A 26,682-nucleotide genomic window follows, 5' to 3' on the forward strand; every position below is an offset into this window, starting at 1 on the left:
TCTGTTTAGACATCAGGGAATGACTTCCATGGAACTAAAGAGATCTGTAGGGGGCAAAAACTGTATAGGGAGACAGAGATTAGAATACATACAGATGACGATGACGATGATGATGACGATGACGATGATGACGACAACAACAACAATGACGATGGTAGCGAATTTCTAGCTGAGGTTAGTAGTAATAGCAGACAGGATATCTTTAAACCTTTCTACCATCAAATCTACGATCAGAGAGTGGTAGTGTCATACGTACCGATGAAGGTGATAAGCCCAATGTAGAGGCCGATGCTGCGGCCCGCCAGGATGAAGTCGTCGTCGCCGTCACCTTTCCGCCGGCTGCCCGCCCAGATTCCGACCGCCAGCACCAGCAGGTAGAATACCAGTATGCCCGCGATGCCCGCCACGAACACCGCCATCTTGCCGCCTGTGAGAACCCAGGAAAAGCACAGATGAAATCAGTTCTTTGCGTACCTTTGAGAGGACACACAGAAATGTTGGAGTAAATCCAGTATCATCCGTAATTGCCACAAAATGAAAATACAGCTAATTTTGTGAAGAGACGCCTACCGGGGTGGCCGAGCGGTTCTAGGCGCTACAGTCTGGAACCGCGCGACCGTTACGGTCGCAGGTTCGAATCCTGCCTCGGGCATGGATGTGTGTGATGTCCTCAGGTTAGTTAGGTTTAAGTAGTTCTCAGTTCTAGTTCAGAAGTTAAGTCCCATAGTGCTCAGAGTCATTTTTTTGTGAAGAGTCGTCGCAACAGACTGAAAAAAGTCACAGTGTAATGTGCCTCATCCATGACTGCTGTTCCTTGGTCGCGACTGTTCTTGTATCTTAGTATGTTGTTTTAATTTTGGGTAAATGACAAGTTTGAAATGATACACACATACTGTGTTTATTAGCACACCTATTATTACGATGATTAGCTTATCCAGGGTAACTCACACAGTACTTTTGCGCTGCCGATGGTTTACTTGGTGCGGCTGGGTACAATTAAGACACCTTCCTTAGTTAGCAACTAGCGCAGAAAGCTTATCAAGTCAAACGGCTGAGTGGAGTTATGTTAGAGGCTGCCTGCTGATGCATCGAGTACTGCTGCCGACGTGCCGAAATAGTTACCTCATACTGCCGTCAATCAGAGAGCCCAGAAGTGTCAATTTGGAGTCCCCACCTGGCGGAATTAGGCCGCCGAGTTACAAGTCTTTTCAGCTGACGCCACACTGGGCTACTTGCCCTTTCGATGATGATGAAATGCTGATAACACAACACTCACTCCCCGAGCGGGAATCGAACGTGGGCTCACTGCGTGGAAGTCAGACGCGCTGGCCACTCAGGTAAGGGAACTGACACGAAAAGTGTAGGAACATTGACGTAGCAGAAAAGCAAAGAAACCACGGTCTAGATGACCTGATTACTTCACTTCTAAGCCACGGACTTATTGTGACTAATGCGGTGGAAACTGGGGCTTTAGTGAAACAAGGACGAGCCAGTGCCATATAAAGATTTCTCATATCCAGACAGAGGTACTGCAGTCTTCCGGCGACCAGCTCCAGAGGGGACTCAGCCACTGCTAGCTGCACACTAGTCTGACACACTGGACTCAGCATTCTTCAACTGGTGGCACGTGGAGCGCCTACACACGCTGTCAGCGTGAATCACATCTGCTAGGGGCTGTTTGTAGGGTCCTCATATCAGTGGAGAAGCATTTGTGTGGACACAGCAGTAGCTTAGTGTAGCCCAAGTACGGAGTAACCTTGCATGGTAAAGCATTCCCCAGTGACGCTGTATCAAATGCTGATGTGGGCCATTGGTGTTGTTCCACCGCTAGCAAGGCGGCCCATCAGTGGCTCGGAGGCTGGGCTCAGGCACAGGTGGTGCTTACTGGCAGCCATCCACTGTGAGGCGACGGAGGCACTCAGGTACGAACCCGAGACCTGTGTTTGGATGACAGCGGCTTGGCGTGTGAGGTGGACCAGCATCGCAGCGGAACCAAGTAGATACCTGTTCACTACGCGTTGTCTCGCCGATTCGAGGGACTTTCCTATGCAACGCCACTACATATACATGTTGCAGCTGCACAAGTCGCTTACGAAGCATGCCTAACAAGGGGAGGCCGCCAATTGTGAAATTCAGATTCGATTCATACTGCCCATAATAAAAGCTCATGGTCAGAGGTGTAATGTGGCAAAGCACCAAGATGCACTTCTCAGCCGTTGTCGAGAAAATCGACAGTTAAGAGAAACCGTTGCGGTGAAATACTCTCTACGATCCCGCACACCGTTAGGCCGTCTTCCGCTCACGCCCCAACATCGTGCAGCCCGCCTCCAGTGGTGTCGCGACAGGCGTGAATGGAGGGACGAATGGAGACGTGTCGTCTTCAGCGATGAGAGTCGCTTCTGCCTTGGTGCCAATGATGGTCGTATGCGTGTTTGGCGCCGTGCAGGCGAGCGCCACAATCAGGACTGCATACGACCGAGGCACACAGGGCCAACACCCGGCATCATGGTGTGGGGAGCGGTCTCCTACATTGGTCGTACACCACTGGTGATTGTCGAGGGGACACTGAATAGTGCACGGTACATCCAAACCGTCATCGAACCCATCGTTCTACCATTCCTAGACCGGCAAGGGAACTTGCTGTTCCAACAGGACAATGCACGTCCGCATGTATCCCGTGCCACCCAACGTGCTCTAGAAGGTGTAAGTCAACTACCCTGGCCAGCAAGATCTCCGGATCTGTCCCCCATTGAGCATGTTTGGGACTGGATGAAGCGTCGTCTCACGCGGTCTGCACGTCCAGCACGAACGCTGGTCCAGCTGAGGCGCCAGGTGGAAATGGCATGGCAAGCCGTTCCACAGTACTACATCCAGCATCTCTACGATCGTCTCCATGGGAGAATAGCAGCCTGCATTGCTGCGAAAGGTGGATATACACTGTACTAGTGCCGACATTGTGCATGCTCTGTTGCCTGTGTCTATGTGCCTGTGGTTCTGTCAGTGTGATCATGTGATGTATCTGACCCCAGGAATGTGTCAATAAAGTTTCCCCTTCCTGGGACAATGAATTCACGGTGTTCTTATTTCAATTTCAAGGAGTGTATATATAAACTTTCCGGCAATCAGTTGCAACAATGATGCATATAATAAGTTGTCGAAAGTCGTTTGTCGTGGAAAAACTGGCGACTTCGAACATGATTATGTTTTCCGCAAACAAAGTTGTATATATATATATATATATATATATATATATATCAATTACAAAAAACAAATACTAAAAAAAAGTTGCAGGGCGCGAGATTCGATCCGGGGCCCTTCGGATTACGAACCCGAGCGTTTACCTTTGCGCCACAACGCTGTAGAAAATTATTAATCGTAGAGAGTATTTCACCGCAACCGTTTCTTTTAACTGTCGATTTTCTCGACAACGGCTGAGAAGTGCATCTTGGCGCTTTGCCAAATTACACCTCTGGCCATTAGCTTTTATTATGCGCAGTATGAATCGAATCTGAATTTCACAATTGCGGCCTCTCCTTGTAAGTGGCACTAGTTCCTGTAATCGTCCCGGCGGGCGAACAGCAATGCCCATTGAACACAGACGCCAACGCTGAGTTGGCGAGCTGCCGCAAGAGTCCCACTTTACGGCATCAAGGTCATGTCACTAGGCTTGAGTCTCTTCTCGAGATCATCTGATGTTGTGAGAGGGGGACCCCCCCTATTATTAAAAGGAGTGAGTAGTAGTGTGTCGTCAGTAAGAAGCAGTGGGTCAGTCCACAGCCCTCAGTTAGTTTGGATGCGGACGAGGGACTGGATATCATCTAACAAATTCATCAGAAATGCTTAAACCCTTCTAAAGCTCCCCATGTGGGCTGTTAGTGACCTGACTGAGTAGTGGAATGCGAAGGACCAACCACATGTCAACTAAGACCAGGCACACTTCATATGCTAGCGGAGGGGGTCCGTTGAGCATCGCGGATGGTGGATGTAAAATATCACGTGAAATCAACAGAAGGACTCACTCATGAGTTCCAAAGTAATACTAGCAGTCCAGCCAGCACAGTGACTGTGCTTATTGAGTTAAAAAGCCTAGGGTAAAAGGATCGAGCAGCTCTTCATAGACCACACTTGTCTATAGTCAGGGCTAAGCTACGCTTGAGGTGGTCAACGGTGCGACGTCGCAGGACAACGGATGACTGGAAACGAGTGTTTTAAAGTTATGAATCATGTGGAAATCTGTTTCAGTCTGGTGGAAGGATGTGAGTTTGACGAATGCCTGGAAAACGTTGCCTGCTATCATGTGTAGGGACAGAAGTGAAGTACAGCGGAGGTGGTGCTACGGTATGGGGATGTGCGGGTGTTTTCCGTGGTCAGGGTGTGGTCCCCCTATTGCATTTAAGGAAAGGCCAAATGCTGTAGGATATGAACACATTTTACGGCATTGTGTACTTCTTGCATTAGAGCAACAGCTCGCAGACGATTATTGTTTGTGACAGGATGAGAATGCTCCCTCAGATAAAAGAGCATCCGTCAGGCAATGAGTTGTGGACAATAACATTCCTGTAATAGGCTGGCCTGCCCAGTCACGATCTGAACACAGTGGAACAGCTTCGGGATGAGCTAGAACGTCAAATTCGCTCCAGACCCCAGCCTATAACACCACTACGTTCTGTAGCTTCGGCATTTGAAGAACAACAAGCTGCTATTCCTCCCCAGACATTCACACATTTCATTGACAGTGTCCGCAGCAACGTTGAAACGAAGCCGTCATAAAGGCGAAAGGTCGATACGACAAATATTCGTATCCACTGGTAGATGTCTGGATGTTTTCTAATCGCTTAGTGTATGTCTGTGGACACACATTCCCAGGTGACTGGTGGTTATGAAGTATCCCAATGACACCTCTGTGTTGATGAGATCAAACGGTATCAGACTTTCATATTAATGCATACGACGTTGCATTTTTTTCTGTTTTTATGTTGAGAGATGGAGTCCAGACCTTGCACCAAGTGTTGTACAAGTCTGCCGAATCGTGGCAATGAATCATTCTTGAACATGAGGCAACTTCATGCAGCTGTTGAACCGCCATCGCCTGTGCAGGCGAACACCTTGCTGTATGCTTCCGCTCTGCGCACACTTTGCTTCTATGAGCTGCCCTTCTACACCGACGAAGCCCACGTGAAAGACAGACCGTGGCGCATACTTCAAGAAGGTAGGCCCGAGCGCTCGCTCGCTCGCTCAGCAGTATACAAAATGCGTTTCTAAACCTGTTAACTCGCAACAGGGTGTGTACGTACTAACGAGAACTGCATCTTCTACTAGAATCTACTTTTATGAAGTCTTACCGATTGCTAGTCGTACAATGAAATTTAAGATCAATTCGCGACATAAATGGTACAGCGGCTTGTTTATAGCATTTACTCTCTTCTGCTTAACAGCTCTCATGTCGTACAAGATGTGGTGCCTTATGGAACAAATAATCATTTTGGCATGATTTTAATTTTATTGTCCCCCAGTACAGTTGTAAAAAATTATCAGTAGGCTTGTGGACTTCCTATCATTGTAACAGTAAGACTCCATAACAGTTCGTTTGTACTTACATACCCAGTTACGAGTTAATAGACGTAAAAACGCGGCTTGTCTGCCGAGCTGAACGCGCTCGGCCTACCTTCGTGACGTACACGCAGCGGCCTGTCTTTTTCGTGGGCCCCTCTACATCGAGTACAGGACAAGGTCCTGCTTGCCATAGCGAGCCTCGTCCAGGGCCATTTGGCAGCACGGTTGACGCAGTTTTCTCTTGTCTCTGGGTCAACGGCATTGCTTTGTCATTGGCGTCATTGCCTCCTCACCTGCACGACTCCGGAGTTCTGAACACAGCACGTTCCTCGCCAGGTGTGTAGTGCTGATTTTCTGCGGCTGCTGGCTTCCAGGTCAACGACGAGGCTATTGTAAACTGAGTAATAAATGAATAGTGTTACAATTTTTTTTTGTTTGGTATCTCGATAGGCATCTACCAGGCAGCCACTCACAACTCCAGTGTACCCCGCGCTGGGTAATGGACTACCAGGACAGTGACCGCGACATACTAAGCTCCATCACCCACAATAGCGGCCGACCAACCCAGTCGCTATAGTACATACATCACAGGTTAGCAAGTACATTCACTTAAGACGTACTTGACAGCAGCAACTATTTCCAGTCATTTTTTCTACACAATTCTGATGACCCACATCAAAATAGGTTCATTTCCGTATTCTCTGCACCTAAAAGTTATTGAGTTCTGTCATTACCTATGGGCTGAATACTATTAACTAAATGACTGATGCAGAACTATTCATTTCTAACGATACGCGTAGTTATTCACATCCTGATAACGGAGCAAAGCATTACTCAAAGAAGTTCACAAACACATTAACTCGTCAGTCAACTGGCTGCATGATGTTACTGAACTGAATGACCCTCACAGAACTTACTGCATCTTTGGTCAACATTCCAATTAATCGGAGAGAATATGAATAATTATTAAAATTCATTATTACGTTTTAATTTATAACAAAAAACTATCAAAATTAGTGGACACTGAATTTCAGTGAGCCAAGCCGTAATCTGCTTGAACTATGGATTGAATAACTGGAAATTTAACAAACCTTTAGGCGCCATATTGTGAATAGTATGTATACTACCGCAGGGATTTCCAGAAAACTGCTAAAACAGATAGTTTTCTAGATCGAATAAATAGCAAACCAACGCGTTTCCCCCATGCAAGTGGTCATTTTTGTGATCAGAAAAATTAGTTACAAAACTAACTAAATTTTGGAAATAATTACTAGTTATAAGTGGTACACTCTGGAATGTTTTAGTTTGAGTGAACTTGAATGTTGAACAAAATGTTGCACACATATAAGTGCTGCAAAAAATTGAATTCAGTCTCTTGGCGCTCTATGCTGTTAGCGGATATTTTGCTTCTGAAACGTTCCTTCAAAATTCAGTATCTGAACAGTAGCCCCGCCGGCCGCGGTGGCCGTGCGGTTCTGGCGCTGCAGTACGGAACCGCGGGGCTACTACGGTCGCAGGCTCGAATCCTGCTTCGGGCATGGGTGTATGTGATGTCCTTAGGTTAGTTAGGTTTAAGTAGTTCTAAGTTCTAGGGGACTTATGACCTATAGTGCTCAGAACCATTTGAACAGTAGCCCCAATTCCAAATTTGCTGAATTCTTTATAACTTCGATGAACCAGGACATCCATGAATTACAACATCAATAGTAAACGGGTTTTCTAGGAATGAAAACAAAAGTGGTCATATCATACATCTGTCACTTATTTCTCAGCGCTGTCAGACGTTTATATATATAATCTCCCGTTCTCTAAAAATATTTCACGAGCGGTTTCAGTAGTTTTATTGCAAATATCTTTCTAAAACAGTTATGTGTTGTAGGGAGCTACAAACTTACTGCGCTATGTTAGCAATAAATTTCCTCTCTCTTATAATTATATGTTTACCGTTTGTAACTACTGGACAGTATCTTACTCCTAACGATTGTGTGCAGCGTTATCAAGGCGGCAAGGAAACTACGCGTGTACAACAATGCTAAGACAACGATCGTGCGAAACCGTTTCCACTCTTTTCTCTCCCGCGCCTCAGATATCTGTAGATAACGGTCCCAAGTTTTGTTCCCACGGTCTTCCTTTTCTTTTCATTACTTCTGGAAGGCCTGTGATACAGCCTGCTAATTAACAAATTAATTGCTTACAGAATTCCACACCAGATGATTAGAATGAAGACTAATTACACATAAGTTAGTATGTTATTGGTAACAACCGAGAGAAGTAGCGTGGGAAGCATGGTAGCCGCGTATTGTGGGATCACAGTAGTATTTACACTGAAGCACCAAAGAAACTGGTATAGGCATGCGTATTCAAATGCAGGGATATGTAGACAGGCATAATACGGCGCCGCCGTCGGCAGCGCCTACATAGGACAAGTGTCTAGCGCAGTTCTTAGATCGGCTGCTGCTGCTACAAACGCAGATTATCAATATTTGAGTGAGTTTAAACGTGGTGTTGTAGTCGACGCAAGAGCGATGGGACACAGCATCTCCGAGGTAGCGGTGACGTGGGGATTTTACCGTACGACCATTCCACGAATGTACCGTGAATACCAGGGATCCGATAAAACATCACATCTCCGACATCACTGCGGCCGGAAAAAGATCCTGCAAGAAAGGGACCAACGATGACTGAAGAGAATCGTTCAACGTGACAGAAATGCAACCCTTCTGCAAATTACTGCAGATTTCAATGCTGGGCCGTCAACAAGTGTCTGCGCGCGAACCATTAAACGAATCATCATCGATATGAGCTTTCTTAGTCGAAGACACACTCTTGTACCCTTGATGACTGGACGACACAAAGCTTTATGCCTCGCCTGGGTCCGTCAACACCGACAATGGACTATTGATGACTGAAAACATGTTGCCTGGTCGGATGAGTCTCGTTTCAAATTGTATCGAGCCGAGGGACGTCTACGAGTATGGAGATAACCTCATGAATCCATGGAGTCTGCATGTCAGCAGGGGACTGTTCAAGCTGGTGGAGGCTCTGTAATAGTGTGGGGCGTGTGCAGTTGGAGTCATATGGGACCCCCGATACATCTAGATACGACTCTGACATATTACACGTACGTAAGCATCCTGTCTGATCACCTGCATCCATTCATGTCCATTGTGCAATCTGACGGACTTTGGCCAATTACAACAGGACAAAGTGACATCCCACACGTCCAGAATTGCTACAGAGTGGGTCCAGTAACACACCGTTTAAGCACTTCCGCTGGCCACCAAACTCCCCAGACATGAACATTATTGAGCATATCTGAGAGGCCTTGCAACGTGCTGTTCAGAGGAGGTCTCCACCCCGTTGTACTCTTACTGATTTATGGACAGCCCTGCAGGATTCATGGTGTCAATTCGCTACAACACTGCTTCAGTCGAGTCCATGCCACGTCGTGTTGCAGCACATCTATGTGCTCGCGGTGTCCCTACACGATATTAGGCAGGTGTACCAGTTTCTTTGACTCTTCAGTGTAGCTCACTTAAGAAACTTTAATCCTACCGGTTTTTCGTAATGGATGGGAGAGCTTAACAGATACGTCCAGTAGTACGAGGGGCGTTCAATAAGTACCGCCACGCATTTTTTCACGATCGGTTTCGAATAAAATAATGAGGAATTCGCTCTGGGACATCGTGGAATATTCCTGCTTCAGCCCCTATTGTTTCATGACGTTCCGATAGGCGCTATACCCAGCCTTCAAAATGGCATATACAGGGTTTTCCGTAAGAGAGTGCAAAAATGTAACAGGAGATAAAGAATGCCCCACTGAACAATATGAGGTACGGAACCTGGGGTCGGAGAAGCCAGCGTAAGGAGGTATGGAAGTAAACTTGTCTACCACTTTGTCTAGCAGTAGTATTTTTCTGCTTCTTTGCAGCTAACATGCGTAGAAGTTTACACGTATTTTGCTGTTGATTAACATGGACATTCTTTGTTTCCTGCAAGGAAATAAGGAATAGCCAACATACCAGGGATATTTGTCAAGATGCGCCAGAAGCTTGTTCACCGATGTCATGTTAGCGCTGACGTTGATGGGCGTTAGTTTCAGCACATTTTATAAGATGCAGTACAAATGGTACGTTCATTGTGTCAGTGATGGTATTTGCAGTTAACTGTAACTAAGTAAATGAAAAAGTACACAGTAATCTGATTTCATTCCTATTATCTCCTTAAGCTGTCTTCTCCGACTCCAGTTTCCATAACCTCAATTTTTTCTGTGTCGAATCCTCTATGTCCTGTTAAATTTTTGCTCGCTCTTGCGGTAACACCCTGTATAATGAAGGTGAATTCCAAGCAGAGAGCTGTTATTGAGTTTCTTTTGGTGAAAGTTCCAGACCATCGCAAATACACTACTGGCCATTAAAATTGCTACACCGAAAAGAAATGCAGATAATGAACGGGTATTCATTGGACAAATATATTATACTAGAACTGACATGTGATTACATTTTCACGCAATTTGGGTGGATAGATCCTAAGAAATCAGTACCCAGAACAACCACGTCTGGTCGTAACAATGGCCTTGATACGCCTGGGCATTGAGTCAAACAGAGCTTGGATGGCGTGTACAGGTACAGATGCCCATGCAGCTTCAACACGATACCACAGTTCATCAAGAGTAGTGACTGGCGTATTGTGACGAGCCAGTTGCTCGGCCACCATTGACCAGACGTTTTCAGTTGGTGAGAGATCTGGAGAATGTGCTCGCCAGGGCAGCAGTCGAACATTTTCTGTATCCGGAAAGGCCCGTACAGGACCTGCAACATGCGGTCGTGCATTATCCTGCTGAAATGTAGGGTTTCGCAGGGGTCGAATGAAGAGTAGAGCCACGGGTCGTTACACATCTTAAACGTAACGTCCACTGTTCAAAGTGTCGTCAATGCGAACAAGAGGTTACCGAGACGTTTAACCAACGGCAGCTCATACCATCACGCCGGGTGATACGCCAGTATGGCGATGACGAATACAAGCTTCCAATGTGCGTTCACCGCGATGCCACCAAACACGGATGCGACCATCATGATGCTGTAAACAGAACTTGGATTCAACCGAAAAAATTACGTTTTGCCATTCGTGCACCCAGGTTCGTGCGCTCCTGTCTGTGATGCAGCGTCAATGGTAACCGCAGCCATGGTCTCCGAGCTGATAGTCCATGCAGCTGCAAACGTCGTCGAACTGTTTTGTGCTGTTAGTTGTTGTTTTGCAAACGTCCCCATCTGTTGACTCAGCGATCGAGACGTGGCTGCACGATCCGTTACAGCCATGCGGATAAGATGCCTGTCATCTCGACTGCTAGTGGTACGAGGCCGTTGAGATCCAGCACGGCGTTCCGTATTACCCTCCTAAACCCACCGATTCCATATTCTGCTAACAGTGATTGGATCTCGACCAACGCGAGCAGCAATGTCGCGATACGATAAACCACAAACGCGATAGGCTACAATGCGACCATTATCAAAGTCGGAAACGTGATGGTAAGCATTTCTCCTCCTTACACGAGGCATCACAACAACGTTTCACCAGGCACGCCGGTCAACTGCTGTTAGTGTATGAGAAATCGGTTGGAAGCTTTCCTCATGTCAGCACGTTGAAGGTGTCGCCACCGGCGCCGTCCTTGCGTGAATGCTCTGAAAAGCTTGTCATTTGCATATCACGGCATCTTCTTCCTGTCGGTTACATTTCGCGTCTGTAGCACGTTATCGCGTGGTGTAGCAATTTGAATGGCCAGTAGTGGTTTCATAGGCGAATGCAGAATGTCTACAGAGACCTGACAGTGAGCAAAAATACGGTGAGTCGTTGGGCGAGGCGTCTGTCATCATCGCAACAATGTCGCGCAAACCTGTCCGATCTCCCGCGTGCCGGTTAGTCTTCCTCCTGCAATGCTGGGACGTGCAGCCACTAATTCGAATGGATCGACGTATCAGAATCAGACACCTCGCTGTACAAATGGACTGGGACTCTGAAGCGGTTATTCTAGTTGTTGTCCCCTCTCGTGGAGAAACGACTGATTTTGATTGCATTGTGCCACGTGCAGGAAATTGAAAAAATGACTTCGGCGTGTTAGTCGCCATAAAAATGCAAGCTAACTCCAAGACAACGCAAGGCCACGAACAAGTCTGCCCACCCGAGAGGAGCTCACAAACCTTCATTGGACTGTTCTTCCTCATCCACCTTACAGCCCATGTACACTCCTGGAAATTGAAATAAGAACACCGTGAATTCATTGTCCCAGGAAGGGGAAACTTTATTGACACATTCCTGGGGTCAGATACATCACATGATCACACTGACAGAACCACAGGCACATAGACACAGGCAACAGAGCATGCACAATGTCGGCACTAGTACAGTGTATATCCACCTTTCGCAGCAATGCAGGCTGCTATTCTCCCATGGAGACGATCGTAGAGATGCTGGATGTAGTCCTGTGGAACGGCTTGCCATGCCATTTCCACCTGGCGCCTCAGTTGGACCAGCGTTCGTGCTGGACGTGCAGACCGCGTGAGACGACGCTTCATCCAGTCCCAAACATGCTCAATGGGGGACAGATCCGGAGATCTTGCTGGCCAGGGTAGTTGACTTACACCTTCTAGAGCACGTTGGGTGGCACGGGATACATGCGGACGTGCATTGCCCTGTTGGAACAGCAAGTTCCCTTGCCGGTCTAGGAATGGTAGAACGATGGGTTCGATGACGGTTTGGATGTACCGTGCACTATTCAGTGTCCCCTCGACGATCACCAGTGGTCTACGGCCAGTGTAGGAGATCGCTCCCCACACCATGCCACCCGGCCTCCCGCATGCCCACTATACGCCATCGCTCAAAGTCCGTCAACTGCACATACGGTTCACGTCCACGCTGTCGCGGCATGCTACCAGTGTTAAAGACTGCGATGGAGCTCCGTATGCCACGGCAAACTGGCTGACACTGACGGCGGCGGTGCACAAATGCTGCGCAGCTAGCGCCATTCGACGGCCAACGCCGCGGTTCCTGGTGTGTCCGCTGTGCCGTGCGTGTGATCATTTCTTGTACAGCCCTCTCGCAGTGTGCGGAGCAAGTATGGTGGGTCTGACACACCGGTGTCAATGTGTTCTTTTTTCCATTTCCAGGAGTGTATTTGGACCAGCGAGGGGTGCACTCCGCGCGAAGCAATACGTGGATGAGGTTATTGATGCAGCGAGACGTTGACTCCCACGTCGACCAGTATACGATGATGAGGAAGTCCCATACTCCTTGACAGAGCGTAGGGGACGATGCGGAAGACCCGCACCGCCGTACTAGGCAAGGTCCTAGCGGATGTGGTTTGCCATTGCCTTCCTCCGACCGTAATGGGGGTGAATGATGATGATGAAGACGACGCAACAACACCCAGTCATTTTGAGGCAGGTGGAAATCCCTGACCCCGACGGGAATCGAACCCGGGACCCCGTGCTCGGGAAGCGAGAACGCTACCGCGAGACCACGAGCTGCGGACCAGTATACAGGGTGAAGAAAAACTCGCACGCTCGGACTTCGCAGCGCGATTCCTCACATACTGCCAATACAAAAAGGTCTCTCACAAAATCTCGTTCTGCGCATATTTCGGGCAGTAAATGGACGTTAAAGATTGACGATCTGCCAACACTGTAATCACGTGTATGCTAACTACCTCTGCCTAGAGATGGAGCTGTGCTGTGTAGTTTGTGCAGTGGATAGCGTTTTTGGGTTTGCATGCAGGAGGTAGAGGGTTCGATTCTGGATCGAGGCTTACTTGTTTTTATTTGCTAAAAGTAGTCTGCGTGGTACAGTATCTGGCGTCTTAATCGTCATACAGCGATTACAGTGGGTCTTCTACCGAACATTTGCACTTACGCACTACGAACACAGAAATGGAAGTACTGTCATTCTTACTGATCAGCTTTTAAAGAAGTCTTTTGCACGTTATGAACTCGAACTCTTCCTCCCCATTGCATCTACTAGATACCAAACCTGTTTCCTGTGTACCCTCTCCCACTGGTCCCATCGTAATTGTTTGCAAAGCACGTTGCTAGCCCTGTTGGTGAAGTAAGGCCCTTATAAAATACAAAAAAACTGAACTTGGAAAGATTAAAAGTTGGTATTAATCGACGGGACCATTGAGGGACGGTACACACATAACAAGTTTGTAATCTAGTAGACGCAGTGGTGCGAAACAATTCACGTCCACGAAGTGCAAAAGGTTTCTTTGAAAGTTGAACAATGGAAACCATTTTATTTCCAGTTGTTTTCATAGTAAATAACTGCAAATGTTCTGCAGAAGACCTACTTTAATCACTGTATGACGATTAAGACGCCAGATACGCTACCACGCAGACTACTTTTAGCAAATAAAAACATATAATTCTCGACCCAGAATCGATCCCTCGACCTCCTGCATGCTAACCCAAAACGCTATCCACATCAACCACACAGCACTACTGCTGTGACCTGGCAAGCTTTTACTGTACACGTGATTGCGTTGTTGCCACGTTGCCGATCTTTAACGTCCAGTTACTGCGCGAAATATGCGCAGGACGAAATTTTGTACGAGACATTTTTGTATTGCCAGTATGTGAGGAATTGCGCTGCGAAGGCCGAGCGCGCGAATTTTTCTTCCCCTGTATAGGCCCTTCCCGTAAGATGTCGTAAGGGAATCGCATTGAACGGAGAATGTGTTGAAAATAGGGGTTTGTAGCCAAAAGTGTGGGGAGTGATATGGTGTATTGGAAACCTGAATGAAACCAACTTGCTTTCCGAGGAAATGTGTGGCATTACCTATCGAACGCCCATCGTAAAATGACGAATTTGAACACGATTCTAATGCTGTAAACGCTTTACCTGTGATGCGTCTATTTTAAATGCTATATGCACCAAATTATGCTGGATTTGTAAATTTTCCGTAAATTAATAACAGTGTCAACAGTTAACAACGCACGAGAACTCAAATGAAAGTCATTCTGAAGTGGTTTCATTTGAACTATTAACTTATACTATCCACATTCACAGACAGCCTCCAGAGGCTGCAGACTAGACGTATTTGTTACAAACAATTTTGGCACACCGTATATTTAGAACACGGTTTTGTGATGTGCTTGCATTTCAAGTAATTGAGTAGAATTCTTGCTACTGCAGTTTTATTAGCTAATCAGTTGCCGTAAAGAGTAAACAAAGTACGATATGTAAAATCTGGCTGCGCCAGTGAGTCCACAAAAAAAAATACAGTATGGATTAACAACCACACTTACGCGTTAGATTTTATCGTACATTTTGCCTTTGTGACTGATTTTGTAAATTTATGATCAATGATTTTGGACAGCGATCTACATCATACAGTTACAGTCAACCCACTGAGGTGAGACTGCTAAATATTTTCGTTGGCGAAGAAGTTCTCTGACTGATCTATTTGCAAGAAAGGGGGAAAAACGTTGTTTAAGAAGGAGTTGAAAGATGTGAATGGATAGTAAAATACTAAGCTGTCATTGTGAGTGCTAAATATGTAGGTTTATAAGTTCTTTGATTGGCCTGTTTAAAAAAAAAAGTGTTGTGGGTTATGAAAGGGAAGGAGGGGAAAGGTCATAACTTACAGAAGGGGTAAAGGGAGAGGACAGAAGGGAGGATGGTAGGGGGCTTGACATAGGAAGTGGCGTAGTTTATGGGAGATGTGCAGCATGACGAGGCCATTGATCCTAGCTTGGAGCAGCCTTTCATGTATGCAGACTTTACCATTGATCTGGTCGATGTAACAAGAAACGTGAGTCATCCATCCAGGCGACACGTTTCCGTTGATCCACAGTATAATCTCGCTGGCAGCGGTAATTGACGATGTGGCTCGGAAAACGTAGGGAACGGTGGTGGTCTGCTGCGGGCGGTGTGATGAACAGCATGCCCTGGAGTGTGTGCTTCGAAGCCCTTGTGCCGCTACCAGCATTGCGCTCTGACACAGATCTCCTTCTATTCTGTTTTACACACCGAGAAAGCATCAAACTTCGGCATTCTGAGATGAGGCGTGGTGGTACAACACCTTGACGTCTACTCGTGGATTTACCGTCCTTCGGTTACTTTGCTTAGATGCTCACGTCAGTAACACGCGAGTACCTGACCAGCTTCGCCATTTCTGGGATGCCCGTACCGAGAAGCTGGGACATAACAATCTGCCCTTTGTCAATGTTGCTTATGTCACTGGATTTTCTCCAATTGCAACCCGTATCGCCGCTAGAGTGATTCCTGATTCGTGTCTGCTCCGATCTTATACTGTTCTTACCGTCCCACGTACACCACCAGTTGGCACTAAGTTTCGCGGTTTTTATTAGTAACTGAACCAAAAATATATCTACGATCGAGTTCAGGGCTGTCACGTATTTTCATTTGTCACTACATACATATAACAATAATTTTTTGTAAACTCTCCTTTTACAGAATAAAAAAACTGGACAGTAGGTGAAAGAAAACTCATAATACTTTGCATGATAAATATCAATAATGGAAAATAAATTTGCACAAGCAAAATAGACAGAAATACCTATCACGTTTCTCAGAAGGTATACCGGATGGCCGGCCGGAGTGGCTGAGCGGTTCTAGGCGCTACAGTCTGGAACCGCGCGACCGCTACGGTCGCAGGTTCGAATCCTGCCTCGGGCATGGATGTGTGTGATGTCCTTAGGTTAGTTAGGTTTAAGTAGTTCTAAGTTCTAGGTGACTGATAACCTCAGACGTTAAGTCCCATAGTGCTCAGAGCCATTTGAACCATTATACCGGATGTTTCGAAAAGAATATACGTATTACGAAGTGCAAGTTGTTCATAAATTACCTGTACAACTTAAGAAATTGATGACTTCTAACCTATACTAGATATTAACAATTGGTTTTTAACATGTGATAAAATAATTCATAAAGTTATTTTTTCCAGATGACGCAGTTTTGACACAAAATTGAACTTGAAACCAAATAAAATGTGGATGCCGCTGTAGAAAGCTCAGTATGTGGCATGGTTTATACAGACGACATCCGATACCCAAGTGCAGTCACAGTCCCGACCAACTATTCGAAGCACGTCATTTATGGAAACAGGTAATGCTCTCCATAAAAAGGGGACGGGTCTTCCATTTGTTTCAGACACCAACGTGGACAAGGTACGGCTGGGGTCTGCAAGGAGTCCGACAAAATCGGTGCGTACGGCGGCCACAGAGTTGAAAATGAGACGGTCAACAATGCACAATGCTTTGCAAAAGATGTTACGGCTACATTCCTAAAAACAGCAGTTGCTTCAGGCATTGGCGCCTTCGGATAAAACCTCAGCGCGAACAGTTTGCAGAGGATGTGCTATGCAAGACTGACGCAAACAGTGGCCTTTTGGAAAACATTCGTTTCTCCGATGAGGCAACGTTTTATGTATACGGGAAACTGAATCGTCATAATGTTCGTACATGGGGGTTCACAGCATCCTCATGTTACACGTGAAATAGAAAGAGGCAGTCCCAAGATAAGTATTTAGTGCAGAGTGATGCATAATTGCATCGTAGGGACATTCTTCTTGACAGAGTCTACCGTCAATGGTAGTGTTTACCCGCGTTTGTTGAATGTTTGCTGTGCCACATCTGGAACATCTGCAACCTGACATCGTATTCTGGTAGGATGGGGGACCACCCCACTGGTCTCTAAATGATTGCCAATTTCTAGACGAAAAGTTTCCGGATAGCTGGACGGGACGAGATGGTCCAATTCGATGGTAATTCCGACTAGACGTTATCCGTGCCGCTAAGGGTGCACTCATTGATGTGTATGACAAGGATACAAATCTTTATGAGTTATATTGAAAACCATTTGTTAATATCTAGTAAAGTTTTAAAGGTATTAAAGTCTTAAGTTGTAAAAATAAGTTGTGGACACCCTGTATTATGATCTCAAAACTATCGATCGCTGCGCCACGGCTCAGTTGGTGGAGGAACGAATACATTGTCTAGTTTATATTCATTGTTGCTAGATGTCGGTTGGTAGCCCTGCGCCTGCTATACGGACGTCTGAGTCACAGCTCTCGTACAAGATAAGTAATTTAAGTAGTAATAAACTGTCTCTGTTGTGGCGTAACAAGACAGCCACGCCACTCGGAAGTAGCCGAAAGGCACGCGTTAACTCACGCAGGCTAGTAGATAGGTCTGAAACAGGATACGTAATGAATGCTATAAAGAAAAGTACGTAGCTCCTGGAATACTTAACTTTAATCCATCCTTGTGGTACATCGCTCTTGACGATACAAGTGAGACTCTTTAGATACAAGCTATGTAATGCTAATGGCGCCTTGCTAGGTCGTAGCCATTGACTTAGCTGAAGGCTATTCTAACTATCGGCTCTGCAAATGAGCGAGGCTTCGTCAGTGTGCATCGCTAGCTACGTCGTCCGCACAACTGGGGCGAGTGCTAGTAAGTCTCTCGAGACCTGCCGTGTGGTGGCGCTCGGTCTGCGATCACTGTCAGTGGCGACACGCGGGTCCGACATGTACTAATGGACCGCGGCCGATTTAAAGCTACCACCTAGCAAGTGTGGTGTCTGGCGGTGACACCACAGTCTCTAACACTTTAAACTAATTTATTACGTTAATTATAGTGCTCTTCAAGCGTACCATTAAAGGTTTTTGTCTTACTCGCGTATTTTCACAGTAATCACGTAAAGTTCGTTTTGTTTACATATCGCGGCCAGGCCGAACTTATGAGCTTTCAGATTAAACTTCATACCGCAATTTTAAGTGCACTTACTGATAGTTTAGTGTGCTAAATACGTTTGCTGCCTCTTTATATCTGTAGAGTATCGTCATCTCTTAAGTAATTTCCAGTAAAAAACTTCTGAACCACTGTATACATAGTCGCGAGTAGGCATTATTTTTCGTACAGGTATTTCCATTGTTTTCCGGTAACTTAATTGTCTTTCTGTCACTAAAATCGATTTGTACCATGAGTGTAAAGTGCCTGACGTGCCGTAGAATCGTTAGCTCCTTGGTCTGATGTGGTGGATGTAGTAACTTTTTTCATTGGGGCGATTGTAGTGGCGTGGGAATTGGGAAAATGAGCGAGAATCATCAGTGGTTCTGTAGGCCATGTGCTAGAGATAGAAAGATTGTGGAGCAGGAGGGGAAAATTGCTGCCCTTCAGGCTGAGTTAGATGAGGCTAGGCGAGAACTGGACAGGTTAAGGGGGGGAGAGGTGTAAACAGGGGTGGGAAGTGGCAACAGGCATAAGGAACAGGCCAAGAAATTCTTCTGACAGCGTTGTTATTAATGTACAAAATAGGTTTGACCTGTTGACTCAGTCAGAAACTGATAATTCGAGCATTTATGTGATACCGTTCGTGTTGCTGGTGGATGATATATTGAACATCTGTAATCAAAACTCTAGAGATTCGTAAACATGTATTCCACTTTTAATGGTTGTATGTCTTACAGTTAAATAAATACATGCGTTCCAAATACATATATCCTTTCTGAATCACCCTGTATTTATGAAAACCACATTTCATAAATAAAAATAGGTTCAGCATCCATCAGTCATCTATAATGAATATAAAATACGTTGATGCTAAAGTGCGCCTGATATCCGCAGGGATATAGGATGTAGCAACAGAATAGCAATGCTTACTGACGATTTTGGCCACATGCGCACAAAAAAATTATACTTCATAAGATCGCTTCACAGTCTTTGAGAAACGTTCTCCAGTATCCTGTTTCAGTTGAAGCTACTCACATTGTCGAAACTGTAGGAGACCAACTCCAAGACGTCCACATTCTATTTGCCTGTAGTCATGCGGGTTCATTACTTTTTACGCAGCACAGCCTCAACAATAGTTCGCCGAACATGACGTTACCATGCTACGTCCCGATAATCTGGACTTGTCCTTGAACGATAGCTTTTTGTTATCTACAGTTTCCGTGTTCGTTTTCTGTTAAAGGAGAATGGGGAAAGATAGCCTGTCACGAAGGTAAGGCTCGGAGTGTTATTATACTTCTGGCGATTGTCACGGTTCTTGTACCATTCTGATGAGCTGCTATACTAGTCTGTCTGTATGCCTGTGGTTGTGTCTACTGTCAAAAGCAAGTTGTCGCATTAGCTGTACGTACCCCATGGTTGATATGCAGTTTGAATTGAAGAGCGAAGGAAATAGCGGAGCATTTAAAACGCTTTACTCGGCGAATTCAGACAGTATCTTATTTCTCTTGTGACTGATTGTTAGTTTATCTAGTTGATGCCTCTTATCACAAGAAAGTAATACCAACTTAGGTTAGTTTTTTTAAAGCATACTTTTTCCGTGGTGTTTGTTTCTGAATTAGTTTCATATTATTCGAAAATCAAAATACTTGACAACGACACTGTCCCTATCACATACGACAGTGCTCTAAATATGACATTCAAATTTCGTGAGGCGTTTTGTATGTCAGCCTCTAAAGGGAAGAAAAGTTACCAACTTTTCGAAAAAGGGACAGATATGGAGTGGGGAGTAGAACCTAAAATACAATTTCACTTGCAGTCATGCTCTCTACATACACATCTACAACAAGAAGTACCATTATAAGCTGTTGTCCAAGCTAAATATCTGTCAAAGGTTTACTGTTATGAATCCTGACTTCTTCCTGTTGTCAGAGCGACTGGAATTGCTGTTGTAGAACAGTGCGTGTCTAGTAACATCAACTGGATTACCGAAGGTGGCATATGGTTTACGTTACTTTTAAAGATCAGACGAAAAATGATCCTTTTGGAGCACGAAAAATGCAAATGTGTTCCTGTTTATTTAAAAGACTCTGAAAAGTGGGGTACCAGCTGTTTCATTGTACTTTTCACAGAACATTTAAAAATTTTTCCAAAAATTTTTGTATGCGAACATATTTTCGCTCTTTTTAACATGTGGCTCACATCTTACTCCCACAAGCTCTCCTAACTGTAACTCACTCTCACCCTCTAGTCCATCGCTGTAAGTCGCTAATACCCACCCACTACTAGTTGCCGTTTTTCACTCACTCATTTAGCCAACCCATTGTCATTATCTCTGTGTGTCTCTATGTCATTGTCTCCTGTGTTATAGCGACAGTCTCCTTCGTTCTGTCCTACTACTACAGTCTTCTCTCAATATCACTCTGTCCCTCTTGCTCTCTCTTCTGCTATATATGTCATTCCTTCCTTCCTACAGCTGCTGTATCTTCACACTATCGCTACCTCTGTCTTTCTCGTTGTCGTTGTCATAGATTATCTCATTATCACTGCCTCTCTCACTTCAACTTTCTCTTCCTTTTTGTCCCCAATCCCCCTTCTGGGCACTGTTTCCTTCACTCGTTTCTGCCAATTTCAGCTTTGTGCCACTGCGCCTATCTCGTTCTCTCACACAGCCACTGTCTCCTTCGCTCTTTCTGTCTCATAACTACTATTTAGTATCTTTCAGTATTTATCACATTTCCGCCTCTTTGCCACAGCCAATGTCTTCTTCTCTCTCAGCATGAAAAAGGGCGAATATGTTCGCAAGTCAAAATTATTGGGAAAGTTTTTAAATGCGCTGATGAAGATAGAAAAGGCAGTTGGTGCGCCACTTTTGAGTCAGTTTTTCAAATAAACAGGAACATATTCGCATTTTTCGTTTTCCGATAGGAGCATTTTCTGCTGATTCCCTTCTTTTCCTTGCTGCAGCAGGGCATGTACTTCATATTAAAGAAATATGTCGGTCAATAAAATTTATGCAGTTTACTTGTGTTAAATTAAAATAACGCAAATCTAATTTTACACCTCAGACCGGAGTTTGCGTGCAAAAAAGATTTTTCATGTGCTTCAGCACTATAATATAGAATTTACAGGATATTTCTCCGTGTTACGTCATATTATAAACTACGTCTTCGCATCACACCGGTTTTTACGTGCGTATTTTACATGCATAAGAAGGGGAAGGTTGAACCTCTGTATCTCGGAAACGGATAAAGATGTTAAGAACATTTTCAGGGATATTAGAGATACGGATCTTAGGAATGCATCTTAAATATTACAGCCATTTGCTGTGCATAGACGTCTTTGAATCCTCATCTGGGGTTTGCCTGCTGGTGACGGCGAAATTTTAATTATAAATCCGTTGCTGCGGCTTTTTCCGAGGAACCGCCCATGAATTAATGGTGCCTATATAAGTCCCATCAAGCGCACCGTAGACGACATCAAATACAAAGAAACCCAACCAATGATTTTCTCCATTTGCCTAAGCAGCAGGAAGTGTGGAATATTCAACTTTGACCCTGTACTGTAGTGTAGTGACACTAAGACGATCCTTGTGTGATCCCTAACCCATAGACTATCCAAAACACTTGACCCTACCTTCTTATCACCAACAGAATCCATTTCATCATCATCATCATCATCATCATCATCATCATTTGTGACATGCAATCCCTTTCCCACCGACACTACATGGGTCATTGACAAGATCACAGTTTTAAATTAACCACTTGTTTATATGAACTTATTTTACACAAAAGCTCACTTAACAACTGAAAATAACTCCACTACATAAACACAGGCTTCGTGACGGTATTTTATCTCCTCACATAAGAGAACTGGACAGGAAATACTGGGGAGGTGCAGTCGGTCTGTAAACCGAAAAGCTAGCAGCGCTCATGGGGGAAGTCACCTACCCAGAAGAACGCAACAACCGCAGTACATGATGACTAAGGATTCATGTCCCCTCTAGCAGTACAGACCAGTGTGCAAAGATTTGCGTAGACTCTGTCAGTATGCTTCTTTGCGTTGGTTTTAATAACAACTCATATCTGTATTTAGTGTGATGTTAACACATTTTGTGGACAATGCATCACCAGTGATTTGTAAGGCGGTCTGTAGTAGGGTCGGAATAAGTTTATAAAACACACTGTAGTTATCTTTTGTGGTGCAATGCGGCAGAGCAGGTGAGGACTCACCTGCTCTTGCAGACCTATGAAGGTTGCAAGTGCATGAACACGAACCGGCGACTTACCTCCTCTCGCACATCTAACCTTTACGTACCCTGCGCCCTTCTCCTCGAACCCGTCACACTCCAAAAACACAACCAAAAGACAATTCATCCTTTGATACGGCTCTAGTGCACTTAGATTGGTTACAAACATCTAATTTTTGTTCTTAGCCAATTCATTTTAACAATAAACATCAATTTTATACCATGAAACCACTATTTTTAATAATCTCAAATTTTCTATTTCCCGCGACACGGAAACTATGGGTCCCTGAGAAGAAATGAACAGCACCTTTTTTGTAGGAAATTTTATGTAGTTTAATTTTATAATGGGGAACATTTTCACTACAAAATGCGATTTTCGAGTTACTTAAGAAAAACATGAAAAAGTGACATTTAAATGCGTCCTCACCCCTACGATCACACCCCACAGGTGAGGAGTTTTAGTATGTGGTTCATGGTACTCCCTCCTACCACCCTACAAAACATTTGCTACTACATGAGTTTTTTCGCTATTAGACTTTTTTTAGGTCTTCACTGACTGAGCTATCTGCAGATAAACACTTACTAATTCTTTGAAACACATTATTGACAGTTCATTTTGTTGTAATCTGTTTGAGCTGATTAATTAACTCTCATGTATGTTGAGTGGAAGGTCATTCACATAAATGAGGAATAGGGGTGGAACTAAAATTACATCCTGTGGGACCCCATTTCTGATTTCTTCCCTGTCAGAATCAAACAACACTTCTTGCAGTCGTTTTGTTAAACATGATTCAAACTAATTCTTTGATAACAATTAATTACATAAGAATTCAGCTTTTTTTAGGGGTTTCTGATTTGCCCAATCAAATATCCGTGACAGATAGCAAATGACACCAGCTGCAGATAATAGTTATGAAAGAGAGTATAAATGTCATTCCCAGTTGCAGTACCCTTATGGAATGCAGACTCTGGCTTATAAAATAAATTCTTCCTACTTTAGTGTGACCGTTCTCCTGGGCACATACCAGAGAACAAATTTATCTGTACTAGTGATGCATTACATGCATCAATATGGGTATGAGTTGTTGAGTTAACACAACTCTTCACAGTTCTGTTCATAATTCCATTGACTCCATGCGAGATTTTGTTTTTGAAAACTTTTATAGTTCTCGTAATAAATGGAGGCTGTTGCTGTTACTTCAAGTCAACATGTTTGTGAAATGGCATTTTAATAAATCGTCTTGTTTCGCCAACTGAATTACTTGACTCTGCAACCACAGTGAGAAACTGTTTATTAAGCAAGTGCAGACTTTGAATTATCAGCGATAGAATAATAATTTTGCTGACTATGATTCTATCTATTGCACTGGTTCACTGGCTGATTGTCCTGTCTCCCAAAAATACAAAATATTTCATATCATTTTAATTCTAGTATCATGATATACACTCTTTTGGACGTTTTAATAACTTTTCTTCACATGTTGTAGTAATTTTTGTAGAAATTAAGAGATACAGGTTCTTAACTTATTCGACACATTATGTGCATTTCACTTTTCGTTTTACAAAATATTTTCTTCCCTTTAGTCACCCACAGTGCGCTTCTTTTTTAGTTAAATTGCTGGACATCTATAGGAAAATGTCTTTCATATGCTAGCGAAAATTTAGTATAAAATACATTGAATTTTATGTCAGTATCTTTTTTCATTCCATTTTCGACCTAGTTCTGAAAAGAAAATTGTGTATTAAATGGTACTTTCAATTTTGATACAGTTCTTTTTTCCTTAACTACCGATCTGGTCTTTGCAAACATCTGCGAAGACGATCCATACCCATTAGCGATATGCAGTGGAGACTATTTGACTTTTGTCTCTGTGAGACACTGCAGTGTAGAGTGCTTAACTTTGGTGAGTTCCACACGCCTCCAGCCAGTCAGAGAACTGGCGGATGGTTTTGGCCATGCTTGCCAGTAAATTTGGGACACCTGGACGTGGGGAGTGGCAGTTCAGAGATAGCAGCAACAGTCTGGAGATTTAGAGAGGTTGTTGCAATTACATGCAGTGGTTGCTAACAAGCACAGTTTACATTCACTTCATTCATGTGATATTCGTATCGTATTTTGCAATCACTTTGCATGATAAACGTGTGATGAAGTATGAGGATGAACTGATGTAGGTGTGAGATACTACAGACAGTCAGGGACATTGTGCTTTTCATAAGTTGGAAGCTGAATCATGCTACATTAGTTCAATCCGAAGTATTATGCATCGTCAGCCTCTCCTGCGATAGACAGTGTTTATGCTTTGTTGGAAACCGCGTACACAAAAAATAAGTATTTGTGATTGCAACAGTTTCGACATATCCCTCACGTACATTGTGAATCTCACGTGGCTTGAGTAAATTGTTGTTTGATTTTAAGGCAACATAGGTAATTGATATGAATTTGCTGTTACTCATTTCTGCTTACCTAAATCATTTATAGAATATTTACATTAATTTATGGCCAATTCCTTGTCAGATACCATCTCATCACATCTGTTTCAAGCACTCCCCTCCTTTCTTTCAGTGGTGAAAAAATAGTGCAGGTAATGAAATAGTTCGCATCAAATTTTACCATATTAACAGTGATAAATATCGCCTTGTCTGCACGTATGACACTTGTTCCCCAATGCACAATTTCTGTGAGAGATTTTTCTACAGTGTGCGTGTGTGCGTGTGTGTGTTTACATATCTATACAATAAGTCCAACAGAACATGGTACTGATGCCTTCGCCATTTCACAAAAGTTGTATCATTATTCAAATGTTTTTGAGAGATATTATCGGCAGTTACTCATTTTCATGCTGAAGTATTTCGATTTCAATCAATCAAAGGCCACAATCCCATTGCACTGCATTCAGATATATGTTGCTCAGTTGTACATTCTGTAGTTTTGATAGTGTTTTACGAGTTATTGTCACAATATTTGATTTAAATTACCCAAGCTGTGAATACTTCTTTTTTATTCTAGAAGTGAGATTACATTACAAAATTGATTGTTGCGTCACGAATTTATTGTTTATAAGGCATAGTTTCATTAAAACAGAGTCGAGCGAAATATTCTACAGTAACAGTTTATAAGTGTTGTTTCTAGGTTTTGATCCATACAAAAAATGCTGATTTAAATACGTTTTGCTTATTGTATAACTTTTAAATATGTGGCAACTACCCCTTTCCCTATGTTGTCTCTACACAAAAATAATGGAAGCCTATACCCGTGAATATTTAATTTCTGTGTCCCTTTAGTTGGTGTTCAGGTAGGTGCAGAACATTTCCCTCTCAAGAATTCTTCAAGTCTTGTAAACATACATGAAATTCATTTACCTTGTTTTCCTTTTCCTAACGTTCTCATGGAATAAACTCCACTTTTCTGAAAATTGGGGAACACATTGTGGTATTTTTATTTATTTGAAGACTACATGTTTGTAACCTGGTTCCGAACCAAGACATACGTCTTTCTGACTGCAATAACGACAGGGAATTTTCTTTAATGTGTCTGTGTCCCCTGTTACATTTACTACAGGAACCTTACCTAATATGTATTGTTCTGAAGGAGGTCCTGATCAGCGCATCCTCTTTCCCAATTGCAGCAGATTGTTACACTTTGTCATCTGTGACACATACTGCTCTCTGTTCACATGACTGACAGCTGTATTAAACCAGGTTAGGTTATGGCGCTGCAAGGGCTCTACAACATCCACACTACTCTGTGGTTTTACTACTCCTATTCCAGCCAGGTAATTTTTAATGTTGTAATATAATTCGTTGTCCAGGCAGTTTGCTACTCCTTCTACAGTGAGTACCTGATTTGCTTCATAAAACTCTTCGAACAAGGCATCTACTTTCTCCATAACGTGGCTGATTCTGACAATATCTTACACTACCCTGATGACCTGTTACTCCACAGACACATTTTCCTGTATTATCTATCTCCATCTCTCCAATGACGACTATCTAGCTGCAAGGATAGTTTTTCTCTTCTTGCTCTTATTTTTGACGTAGCCTTAACGTCGTTTCTATGATTCTGCTACATCCTCATTTGAATTACAGCTAGCCGAGGCATACTCCCTACTGTTTGTAATAACATGTCACATTGAT

At 43.9% G+C, this 26,682-nt stretch overlaps 1 protein-coding gene across 1 annotated transcript in view; it reads right to left on the reverse strand.

Annotated features, from left to right (window-relative positions):
* LOC126235458 (high-affinity choline transporter 1-like) overlaps positions 1 to 26,682 on the reverse strand; it is a 402,761-nt gene that overhangs the window by 278,675 nt on the left and 97,404 nt on the right. The window contains exon 2 of the mRNA XM_049944181.1: positions 257 to 427. Coding sequence (XP_049800138.1) covers positions 257 to 419 — 163 coding nt within the window. The 5' untranslated portion in view covers positions 420 to 427. The remainder of the gene's footprint in view (positions 1 to 256; positions 428 to 26,682) is intronic.

The sequence above is a fragment of the Schistocerca nitens genome, chromosome 2 (assembly GCF_023898315.1).
Source record: "Schistocerca nitens isolate TAMUIC-IGC-003100 chromosome 2, iqSchNite1.1, whole genome shotgun sequence".
NCBI lineage: Eukaryota > Metazoa > Arthropoda > Insecta > Orthoptera > Acrididae > Schistocerca > Schistocerca nitens.